This window comes from Vicugna pacos, chromosome 4 (genome assembly GCF_048564905.1).
Source record: "Vicugna pacos chromosome 4, VicPac4, whole genome shotgun sequence".
In the NCBI taxonomy this organism is placed as follows: Eukaryota; Metazoa; Chordata; class Mammalia; order Artiodactyla; family Camelidae; genus Vicugna; species Vicugna pacos.
Genome location: NC_132990.1, coordinates 29941748 through 29954782, shown reverse-complemented (window position 1 = coordinate 29954782; position 13035 = coordinate 29941748). Strand labels below are relative to the sequence as shown.

The following is a 13035-nucleotide window of genomic DNA, read 5'->3' as shown; positions in this document are numbered from 1 at the left end:
AGGATGTGGAGAACAAGGAACTCTTGTGCACTATTGGTAGGAAAGTAAATTTGTGTAGCTACTATGGAAAACAGTATGTAGTTTACTCAAAAAATTGAAAATAGAACTACCATATGATCTGGTAATTCTACTTCTGGATATATATCCAAAGGAAATGAAATCACTATCTCAAAAATATGTCTGCAACTCCCATGTTCACTGCAGTATTATGTATAATAACCAAGACATAGAAACAACCTAAGTGCCCATAGATGGATAAATGGGTACAGAAAATGTATATTATATTATTAGTACACGATATTATTTTAATCTTAAAAAAGAAGAAAATTCTGCCATTTGGAACAACATGAATGGACCTTGAGGACATAGGCACTATGCTGAATACAGTAAGCCAGACAGAAAAAGACAAATACTGTATGACCTCATTTACGTGGCATCAGGGGGAAAAAAAAACAAAAACAAAAACTGACAGAAGGTATCTGTGGCTGCCAGAGGCTTAGGGTGGAGGATGTAGGAAGGGAGTGAGCATGGTCAAGAAGTAAAAGCTTCCATTTACAATTGACCCTTGAACAATGCAGGAGTTAATACACACATAATTTATATTTGGCATTTACTACTGAAAAATGTCCATGTATAGGTGGACTTGTGCAGTTCAAACCTATGTTATTCAAGGGTTAACTGTATAAGATAAATAAGTCCTGGGGATGTAGTATACAACATGGTGACTGTAGTTAACCATACTGTGTTGTATATGTGAAAGTTGCTAAGAGAGTAGATCTTACGAGTTCTTAACCACAAGAAAAAAGAATTATAACTATCTGTGGTGATAGACTTTAACTAAATTTATTATGGTAATCATTTTGCATTATACAGATATCAAATCATTACACTGTATGACTTAAACTAATACAATGTTAAATTTCAATTATGTCTCAATAAAACTGGGGAAAAAGAAATAAAATGGACATTTCTAATAGCCTTGGCTGAAGTACTGAACCAGAATTTCTGAAGTTGGAACCAGGAATTTGAATTTCAATTAAGCTTCCAGATAATCCATATATAGGCATTAGCTCAGACTTAATTTGGCAAGACCTACATTTTCTCTAAATCAGTCTAAACATTCACCAGCCTGGTGTACTGATTTGGACATTGATACTAGCTTTAAGGACGACTTTGTTCCCTGCATTCTAGATGCCATCCTCAAATTCTGGCTACTTAAATTCTAGTAGGACTTTTCAGTCTTACAGCAGAAAATAAAAACAAAGTATTTGTAAAGACCTTCAAGACAGAGTTATACTAATTTCTCAGATTCCTTCTTCTAGCTGTCATTGAACCTGATGTCAGAGTCCCATTTTCTTTAAAGGAAACCTCTCACATAATCTAATAATACTCTGCTGCAATTTAAACCTACTTCCTCCTGTTCTGACCTCAGGATCAGTGCAAATAGGTTTAATGGCTATAACTTCTGTTTTAGTCTTAGAATCAGAATAATAAATTTAGCATCACCCGTCTTGGGAGATCTTAGTAAACATTCATCCATAGTGATTATGCCAAAATAATTACATGTTTGAATGTGACTTGTCTTTCCTCCATTTTTTTCATTGAAAGCTGGTGAAAAATCTATTCAAATTTATATGGAAGATAATAATGTAAAAAAAAATTTTCCCCCCCAGTGTGTTGCTTCATGGCCCAAAATATTATGTAGAGGTCTTTACCCTGTTATCACAGATAAGTACAACACTTAAATACCCCCTTCATGGCTGTTAAAGCACAGTAGAGTCAATTCATGCCCAGAGAGCTTTAATCACAGATCATCATCATGATAAATGTGAAGTCAGTGTGGGCTATCATGTCAACGGCTACTGGGGGACTTCTTAATGGTAGCGCTGCCAGCATGCAGTTCCTAACTACTTTCAAGGAGCACTTCTAACCTAATGGCTAAATGAGTATCATTAGAGTATCTTTACATGTAGCATTTCGGGAGAAAATCTGTATTTAAAGGAGGCCAGTTATTGTAGTCAATGCACAAAACTGAGGTTGCTTGAATGATTACAAATACTGTCAGTGATTTGAAGTCATAAGGGTAAAGAGTGAATTAACAGCTTACTAACAGGATGAGCTATTTATTGCATTTTAATTTTTTGTGACCTGTCATATCATTCATAATCTCAAAGTATTACAGTGGGGCCATGAAGAAAATATCACAGAAGAATGCTAAGAAGACTCAGGATAATAATAAACAGCAGATAGGAGGGATGAAAGATTCTGGTTAGTGACAAGATTCTGGTTGGTGAGAACTCTTCACTATGAGTTTTTATGTTGCCCCAAATGGCATTCGTCATATGCCCTGTTTTGTTTTTAAAATTCAATTTTCAGCCTCAAACCATAAACTACAGAAACTGTTTTAAAGAATACTGCAAAACTTAAAAACAGCCTTTATGACTAAGAGGAAGAACAGGAAAGACATAAGAAGCAGACTATTTCGAAAACAAGACAGTTCACTATCCACTGTGAGTTTCCTAAAGTTGAAAATGTTCCCCCAAATGCTTGGAACAGAATAAAGGAACTTGTAACTTAACCAATGAGCTAACAAGATCCCTTTTGTGTTCTATCAAATATCTGACCAAGTTGTTAGAGTATGTAAATTGAATAAAAGGTTATCCAGCTCCTGAGGGTGAAGGCACACAGGGCTAAAGATGTGTTTTGCTTAGCCAGCACAGTGATTTAACATAATCAAAACTGGAAGACTTAAAGACTTTACAAAGTAAATATCCAGATTGCCACAGGCCTCTTTGCTTCATGTTCTGTTATAGGGAGTTCCTTCATAAAGCTGATATCCCTGTAGACACCTGAGTTAGGGTTCCTCTTAAAGTTTCTAACTGAATGTGATAGGGCAAAATGGTAGAGACTGAGGGATCATCCAGTGCATTAGCCTCATTTCAGTTGATAGAACAGAAACCAAAAGAGGTTAACAGGAATGCTTTAAGACCTCAATTAAGTAAATCAGTAGAAACTTTGTGGTAGAAATTTGGACTGTTTCAAACAACGTTTCGTTACTTGGCACAACCATAAGCTTTTATTTGGATATTTTAATCTTATGCTAAGGTAAACTTGATCTAAAAGAAAAATGATGGTCCAGTTATCATTATGTATGAATTGGTTTCACTATAGGTCCCTGTTTCTGAGGAATACCAGAAATAGCCAGTGTTACAGCTTTCTGCTTGATAAACACCACAATATCCTAAATGCCTCCACATATATAAAGATTTTTCATTGCCTTTCATCAAGAATTGACACAAAACCATTAAGGATTCTGAAATTTTAAGATACCATTCAAGTCACCATTTTTGCTTCAAAAATAGGCAACCTTCTGGGAACATAATACCTTAATATTAGCTCTAACATTATTTTAGACTGAAGGGTCAAATCATGAATATGTACTTAATAATTATATTTTTCAGGCTATGCAAAACTGACAAATATCAAGAAATCTGCTTATTCCCTATACTGTCTCTTTTTCAATGAGGATTCTCACCATAGATCACTGTATTTGGCACATAGTATCCTCAGAAGCTTATCCATTCAGTATATTCTATGAACTTGAAACCAGAAAAGAGGAATCAACTTCATTAAGTTATGCTGAATGAATGTAAAGAATTCAGCACCTTTAAATGTGCAACCACTAAGTTAAATGTACAGGGAGTTTTAAGTTGGTTATTCGTTAGAAACTCTTGTATCAGATGCAGAGTCATATTTAAAAGAAAAAGAACTGATGAGTTAGTTTTTAAGAGTGTGGTCAAAAAGAAGAGGGGGACGATTCTTGAAAGTACAGTCAAGTATAAACACACTGAATTACCTCGTATTCCTGGGAAAACTTCAAGTTGTCATTTGCTTTCAACCTTTCAATGTGATCTGCGAGTTCCAGGATAGGTATTGGAGGATGGCTAGCCATACCTATTGAAAGGGAAGAATAGAGACACTTGAAAACAAATGTAAATGACGCTAACTACTCCAAAATACAGAGAATAGTATAGTTAGAAATGGCCTGAAAAGACGTGAGTAGTAAAGATGTTTAATGTGAGGAAGCAGGCAGATAGTTTGGTTACTCAAAGCAGGACATGCTCTGGAAGGACGAATTTTGTAGCCAAATGAAAAGTCACCAAGCATAATCCCCAAACTAACAACATTCCTAGTGTGAAAGAAAGCGTTACTGTGCTACGAATCAATGCGGTTAGCTAGCAGAGAAAACTGACAGTCAGGCTTGATGTCAACTTCTGCTTTGAGTAATGACTGTTATGTCATTTCAAACTCCTTCTCCTGCACTGTGTGAAATGGAAATTGTGTGGAATTAAATGGTGTAAAGTGAACTAAGAAAACAACACTGAGAAAGGCCTAAAAGGGAAAGAGTAGTAGCTTGATAGGAAACATAAAGTGACTTATGCGTAATCAAGGAAAACTAACTTGAAGAATGAAGGTTACCAGGGTAACCGGAATCATCTGAACCTGCAAAGGAAATGATGGTGTAAATAAAATAAAAATAGAATGAATTTGTTAAAAAAAATGAAATGGATCGTCTGATAGTTTTTTAAAGGACTAATAAAAATGCTGCAGGTTTTTACAGGATTCACATACATTGTGACTAGATTAAGATCGCTTTAAAATTTCACAAACCTGTAGATGACTGACATTCACATGCAAACATGTACACAAAGAATGACATGCAGCACAGCTTATAGACGATAATCACTGATGACAAAAACCAGACACCAAACTGAGTTTCAAAAATGCTTCCACTAGTAGCAGATTGTAGAGGTTGGGGTTGCAGCCTTCTCCTGGACATTTGTCAATGGCCACGCTGACAATTTGTGGTATTTTGCCCCAGGTCCCCATTAGTCAACCCCTAGCAATCCTACAATCTACTTCAGGTGTAAACATCTTTGTCTACTAATGGGAAATGAAGCAGGAAAGGGAGCAAATGGTGTAAGAAGGAAAAAGAAGGTGCAAAAAGAGAGCAGTGACAGGGGGTGGTGCATCTTAGTTCAGTCCGCCAGCTGAGGATGTATTAGAGTCACAGATTCTACTAAAAATAATCCACCACTAATTATGGTGATTCCTGTGTCTTTCCAATGGTTTCTCACTTTTCGTATGATCTGCATTTTCTTTCTTTCTGAAAAATTTTCAAGAGCACCATGAGAGAGCATTGCTGACTCATGTCTTATAAGATGGATGCGAATTCCAGCTGACTAGAAAAATCTGAACTAGCATGCCCCTAGGGAAGCCTCTGAAGTAGAAAAAGAATGAGGGAGGGGCTCAAACTGGAAGCCATGTAGACATTTTGCTGTCTCTGGGACTCTTGAGGTTTTTAAGCTGTGCGATGTGACCATTACATCAGTACAACATCTAATTACTTTATGGGCATTTTAGAAATTGTGCCATTATTGAAAGTCACCCAGTGAGCTCCTTTATCTCAAATGCCAAATTATCGATGGTTTGGTAAGTTAAGTAAAAAACTGCTTTGCTTGTTCCAAACAATTATTTTAGTGCTGTGTTGTGTGTGATACGTGGTATTTAGCATTTATGGTTATGAAAGTCTGCTTCTAGTCAGCTAAAGTCTTAATGGAAGATTCAATAAAAATGAGTCGGCTTGAAAGTCGAAACTCTTTGTTGGTGATATAATTATACATTTGGAGCTAAATGTTGGAACCCATTTCTGGAACTTTTCCCAATAGATGGTAGAATTGAACTCATTTACATTCTGTGGAAAGAGTAGGTGGCTGACAGTGATCTAAAGTGATCTTATCCAGATGAGGCACCCCCAATGACAAGAATGGAAATGGAAATGCACAGAAGACTCTAGGCTTATCTGGAAATGGGATGATGTGGACATCCAATACAGTGCTTTAACAGAGAAAATAATAGAGACAAAGATGTTTAGACCTTTTCGAGCGAATCGTGGGAGAGAGTTATTATCATATATGGACTGAGTGGTGGTTTGGCTAGAGAGGGAAGACACTGAGCCAATCAGGGAGGCGTAGGGGACTGAATTACTGCTCAAAGCTGCAAAAAGTAAAGCCAGTTGGAGATGGGAAAAGTATTAGTATAACAATAGTATAAGACCATCATAATCAACCAAAGATGCATAATTTACTTCTGGCATGCACTGGCACATGGTCTGGAAGTGTTACTTTGGAAACTAGTTAACAGAGAAATCCCAGTAAAACTGCAGTAATCCATTACATTCTAATGCAGGACATGTATATGTCACATACAAAGATACCATGGCATTTAAGAGTTAGTATTTAAGACTTGTCAGTATTACACCAAAGTTCTAGGACAAGTAAAAATGGCAGAACTGATGTTTCATAGAAAAGGGAGGAAAGCTTGTGGGAATCTGATTGTACAGGAGAAGAAATCCTGAACTAGTATGCCAAATATGAATTCTACTTCTGCCATCTACTAATAGGGACAGATCTCTTGTTATCAAGCACCTAAACGTCTTTATCTGTAAAATAAAAATGTGGCGCTAAATAAATTCTGGAGTCACTTCCTTCTTTGTAACTCCTTTCTACTTCAAGCAGATAGGATTTCTGAGCAGAGAAGGGTCTCCTGGATGTAGTTCTTATATAAAGGTTTTAAAAGTTAATATGTTTTTTCTTAGAGAGGTGGGGAGTATTTACATTCTATAAGATAGAAAATGCAGCTGAACTGCCAACTTTTTGAAGTAACTTTAATATAGTTTTCTTTAGCTAACCAAATTATATCATTATTCGAAATGTATAAATGTTAATGTAAAAAATATGCTAAAGAATAAACCTGGGATGAAAGTCCTCTAAACATGAAACTCTTACTTATTTATTTTTATTATTGCTTTTTAATTTAAGTATAGTTTATTTTCAGTGTTGTGTTATTTTCCAGTATAGAGCAAAGTGATTCAGGTAGGTATGTGTGTATATATATATATATATGTATATATATTCTTTTTCATTTTCTTTTCCCTTACGCTTATTTATTAGACGATATTAAATATCAGTCCCTGTGTCAGATAGTAGGACCTTGTTGTTTATTTAGTTTATATATAGTAGTTTATAGTGCTAATTCCAAACTCCTAATTTTCACACCCCCTCTTCCCCTTTGGTCACTGTAGGTTTCTTTTCTATGGCTGTGAGTCCGCTCCTGTTTTGCAAATAAGTTCTTGTGTCATATTTTAGATTCTACATGTAAGTGATATCATATGATATTTGTATTTCTCTGAGTTATTTCACTTAATGTGATAATCTCTAGGTCCATCTATGTTGCTGCAAATGGCATTATTTTATTCTTTTTAATGGCTGAGCAGTATTCCATTGTGTGTGTGTACACACACACACACACATTCCACATCTTCTTTATTCATTCCTCTGTCAGTAGAGGTTTAGGTTGCTTCCATGTCTTGGCTATTATAAATAGTGCTGCTATGAACCCTGGGGTGCATGCATCTTACCAGTTAGAGTTGTCTCTCCATATATGCCTGGAGTGGGATTGCTGGATCATTCAGTAACTCTATTTTTATTTTTTAAAGGAATCTCCATACTATTTTCCATAGTGACTGCACTGATTTACATTCCCATCAAGAGTGTACTCCGAGAGTTCCCTTTTCTCTACACTCTCTCCAGCATTTATTACTTAACGTGAAATTCTTGAGCTTATATCAGAAATAATCGCCAAGGACCTACTGCAAAATACTGTTACATAATTCCCTTAAAACTTCTTTATTGTCCAGTATGGAAAAAAACTTGATAGGTTATAATTAAGCATGTTAAAATCTGAATGAGAAATCTAAGAAAACTATGAACTTGATCAAACTATAGTATCTTTTCAGTCTTTGGCAACCTGGCCATTGCTCACAGTCTGCAAACCAGCATTTTTATTTGAAGAATATTTTCACATTAGCACCATTAGCACCTTTTGAAGTGACTTAAAATTCCTTCTTTCTAGGCTGCACACCTGACCATTTAACTCAGAATACCCTGGGTATGGTAACCGGACATTGATACTTTTAAAGTTCCCTAGTAATGAGTCTCAGTCCTATGGGCATGTTTTGGGGGGCTTGTAGATTCATTTTTTTCATTCACAAATCATATCAGAGTTTATGAGAATGAGATGAGCTTTCTCCTGGTGATATCGTTGAATCTACTGTGATCTCCATTAGCAAGCTTTAGTGCTTTAGCCACTATTAGCAGCAAAGAAGTTAAAGTACAGCTCACAGCTGATGAGGACTTGCCAGGGTCATGACCTCATCAGTTCAAAACTACAAATGCACAACATAAATGTATTTTAAAGGCACACAGTGTATCTGAGCAGTTTTTCACTTTGAAGCTATGATAGCCACAATATACACTGTCAACATGAAAAATGACAGATGTAGTCCCTGAAATCTGCCTTAGACTGGAGGAAGAAACATGATGACGACTTTTAATAGGGAACATATTTGTGCCGGGAACCTCATGGTGGTGTCCTTAGAAGACATGCAACTTTAAAATCATGGCATTTTAGGCTGATATGCGGCTTAGAGATTACTTCGTCTAGCATTTTCATTTTATACAAGAGGGCTCTGAAGTCTAGAAAAGTTAAGTGACTTACTTGTATGTGTTAGCTCATCTAGTAAATAGCAAAATCATAAGTGGTTTTGGCATCTTTCTACTGTTTTGTTTCTAGAATGAAAGTTAAGATCTTTAAAGCAGGGGGGCAAGGTTGCTTAGGTAAATGACTGAAGAAAACTGGGTGTTGAAAAGCAAACACTCTGAAAGGAAATGTATTCCTCCCCATTTCTGTGCAACACGCAGCCTCTTAGGGCTGTCTTTCATTTCTCTATTTTCGGTAGAGGCTCAGGAAAGAGAAATATTATCCTGTTACACGAAAAATAATAGGCTTGGAATGAATGGCAAGTAACATTCAGTGTCAATGTCAGGGTCATCTTTAGGGCTGATGTAGACTGTGGAGAACTTCCAGAGGGTGAAAAGCTCTAGCAGATATCTTCCAAGTAGTACTGCAGAGCCAAGAGGGTGAGACTTTCCAGGTTTTCAATAGCAACTGAAAATCCAGATAATTATGTGACTTTCTCCTGTTTTCACTATAGACTAATAATTTTGATGAAACTCAGCAGTGGTCCAAGCAAAGATCTTTGCATGCCACATCTGGCTAACAAGATAGTGATTTCTATTTTAAAAGAGGAAAAAGTTCCTTTTGTGTGTGAATTAAAATCAAAGAAGGTTGAGAGTGACAGGTAGCATGCTTGTGTCCACAAGGCATTGGGCAAGACACTGAGCATTGTGCGTGGGATGGGAGTGTATACTTCTCCCGTGATTCACCCCCTGTGGATTTATCTTCCCCTCCCATCCCCTGTTAATTCCACGAGTTAGGAAAAGTAAGCTCAGAGGGGTAAAAGGACTTGATCAGGATCAACTTTATCAGTAAAACTATGGCTGTGCCGGGGATTTGATCCCAGATCTTGTCAACTGTCATTTAGTGAACTTCTTATTTTGCCATGCTGTCTCTTAAATGATCGAACACCCCTGGGAGAAAGGTGCCATTTACATAAATATGGGCTTGTGAAATTGTTTGGGATATTTATGCAGTAACAAGATCTCAGAAACTATCCTCAGTTTGAGAAAACGTATCAGTAATGTACTAGCTTCATTTAGAAGGTATGTCTGTGTGGGAGGTGGGGAACAGGTAAAGGGGTGCTCATACACACATCCGTGTTTTTTAAGATATTTCTTACCAAATATTGTGAGCTTCCATGAAAATATTTTGAATGCATACCTTTAGTTCATGCTAAAATTTTTTCTTGCCAAACAGCTCTACGGTTTTTAAGAAAACCTAATTTACCAGGTATGGCTTTTCAAAGATTCTGTTTCACTAAATCAGTAATCTAACCAACAGTATGCTTCAAAGGTTTTTTTTTACTTATAAAGGAATGTTTATCAAATACTTGCTTTATTTTTTAACTTCACATTAAATGCCAATAGGCTGTATACAATTTAGAGCAGTTTTGTTAAGTAGAGGTTTTGAGGTCACTATAGTGATGGAACACTCCCATCCCACGCACAATCACTATTAGGTGATTTTTTTTCTGTTACTATCTATGTATGTTGACTCAGTAATACTCTCTTCATAGTTTTCTTTTCCAACAAATTATGCAAATTACGATAAAGGCTGGAGAACAGGTTGTGGTCACGGAACAGGGAGAAACTGATTTGTTCATCAAATCAAAAGTACCTACCTGACTTAATAAATCATAGAAACTTAATTTATAAAATGTTTGTCAGATTTTAACATAATTTATGCACTACTTAGAATAACCTGAATAACTGCAAATAATCTGTTTATAATCTGTCTCACAAATGAATGGTGAATTACTGACAGAAGAGAACAGTGATTTGTATGGTATAATTGCCTCTTGGTAAAACAACAATGACAGTGTAACTTAATCCATGACAAGGATCATCATTAAGGAAAAGATACTCCAAGAATGCTTTTTTAGGCAAGCCCTAAATAGCATAATTAAAAATAGTTTTTATGTAGGATTTCTCAAAATACGAAATTTGAATAAACCATGTTCTTTTATGTTAGAAATTAATCATTTAGATTCAATGAACCAATTTTTTTTTAATGTAACATAAAAGGACACATCTGGTGTGTTGTTGTTAATCTAGGTCATATGCCTAAGTTACCTACAATAGAAAATAAAATGTGAAGATGAGAGAAATATAGAAACTGATCTTGGTAGCATTGATCCAGTTAACACTATCAGTGCATCAGAAGAGATGGCTCAAGAGCTTTCAAAATCACTCAGCTGTTGTGCAGACATTTCTGCTGCTGATAGTGCTATTTCTGATACTTGAACTTTTTATGAGTTTTTGTTTTTCACAGCCCATCAAATCACCTATCATCCATGTGTGCTTTAGGGCAGAACCTATCAGGGTCACCCACGAAATAAATACCAGGTCTTTATGTCGTAACATCTGATCATTAGTTTTTAAATCTCTTTTCCTAAAAGGTACAAGTTTAAACATTAGAATTTCATTTTTACTTGAAGTTTGTTTTTTGTTTTGTTTTTGAGGGAGGAGAACTGAGGGTTCTGAGCAAGGGGTATAGATACTGCAGGAAAGAATTTTGCAGGAAAAAAATGTTCTAATGGAAACTGACAGATCAACCAAAGTGGGTTGGTTTGGGGGAGACTTTTGCTGGTACAGAGGAAGGTGGTGACTAGAAGACCATACGGCACTATTAGTTACATGCTCCCTTACGCCTTTTAATGCTACAAAGAAAGCTTATTTGTATAAGATGCTAAACTTCTAAATTTGCTTCGTTGGAGAAAGTAGAAATAGGCACACATACCAGTCTTTTCTTTGGTTTTCTTATAAATTACCATCAGTTGGCAAAATTATAATTATCTTAGTCATTCTGTCCAGTTCTTGAGGCCATAGCTCAGAGGGGCTAATCTGTATGTAAAGGCTTTTACAGTATTTCAAAAATACCTCTGATTGGCAGTCTCTATCAAAATGGTAAATGTGCCTACCCTAGGACTCTGCAGTCATACTTCCAGGTGTCTGTCATTCAGAAATGGCAACAATGGTAAGAAGAGTAGAGCTCAGCAGTGCTCATTACTATGTTGTTTGTAATAGGAAAACAGGAAATAACTTAGCCTCCGTTAATAAGAATTGAGCTGATAGGTTTTGTAACATCTGTAGAACACAGTGCCATCGATACTATCAGCTGTTAAAAAAGAGATAAAACCTAATACACTAGCTTGGAAAAAGGTCTGTTTATATACAGGTTAAATGTTAGGACAGTTGATGTATATGCACCTGTCTGTACACTTGTTATATATTTTATCATTTAAAGAACTGTATATACATATGAAAAAAGTCTGGAAGGATATGCATTGAGCTGTATATGGTAGACATTTCTGGAGAGTCAAACTGGAGTGTTATAGGAAATCTATTTTTATTTTAAATATGTCAAAGGAAGAAAAACAAGGTGAGAGTATTTTTTCTTTTTTTTTGCGTTTTACAAACTTGTGAAAATTTTCGAACACATGCAAAATTTTAATAATATTTAATGTACAACTGTATCACTATAACCTATGTATAATTGTTAAAAAGCTTATTTTCTGCTTATAAAAAATTTCCTCAGTAAACATGTGCTGCTTTTATAATTGATGAAATTATAAAATAACTTGGATTTTTTTTGAACTGGAAATTTTTTTGAAAAGAAAAAAGGAAAAACTTTTTCCCACCCTTGGCAAATGGACACAGTTTACCTTTTTAAATTTTTTTAAATACGTAACTCATCTGTCATCCATCCTAACGCATACCCAGTTACCACTGTCCACATGTGTAAGGCTTAAGAGAGGTTTCATTAAAAGCATCTTTTATAAGTGAATATTTTTTCCCTTCCTGGACAGATCTTAAAGACTTGTAAAAATTGATCAGCAGTTAATTCTAGACAATTCTACTACATCTCCTCCCTCCTTTACTCATTTTGTCCATTTTGTTCCGTTCCACTTGAGGTGGTAAGTCTTACCTTAGCTAAATGATCCTTTCTTACATACCTGGCTCTCTCTGTTACATTTCTTAAGTCACTGGTGACACAAGCAATGCTGTTTTAATTGACAAATCCCACACCAGTTGTTACTGTCCCTGTTAAAACCAGTAATTGATGACTTTACTCTCGTAAACCATATTCTCTTAAGAGATTAGTTAGTTCAGGTTCTCACAGATACAATTTGGCTGTACACTGCCATCTGAACCTTAATAGACAGATAAATATATTCATGGAAAATATCTACAAGCAAAGGTGCCTGCTCTTAATCGGGAAAGTATGAGCCTTCCTCATCCTGTTCAGATGCCTGAACACAGTGTTTCACAAACAGAGAAACTTGGTGATTACCCAGAATTTGGCAAGTGTGCTAAAGCAATGTTCCTCTCCATATCCAACAACCTCACAAAGATGGTTATTGTGAAAACAAAAGACTTCTCTGTTTTCACTTTG

At 35.8% G+C, this 13035-nt stretch overlaps 1 protein-coding gene across 35 annotated transcripts in view; it reads right to left on the bottom strand.

The window, feature by feature from the left end:
* PTPRD (protein tyrosine phosphatase receptor type D) overlaps positions 1 to 13035 on the bottom strand; it is a 1865527-nt gene that overhangs the window by 100018 nt on the left and 1752474 nt on the right. For 34 of the 35 annotated variants that reach the window (XM_072959433.1, XM_072959445.1, XM_072959436.1 and 31 more), the window contains one exon: positions 3857 to 3954. In XM_072959433.1, the coding sequence (XP_072815534.1) occupies positions 3857 to 3954 (98 nt within the window). Of the gene's footprint in view, positions 1 to 3856; positions 3955 to 4461; positions 4504 to 13035 lie in introns of all 35 variants that reach the window. The other variant, XM_072959461.1, reaches the window with a different exon arrangement.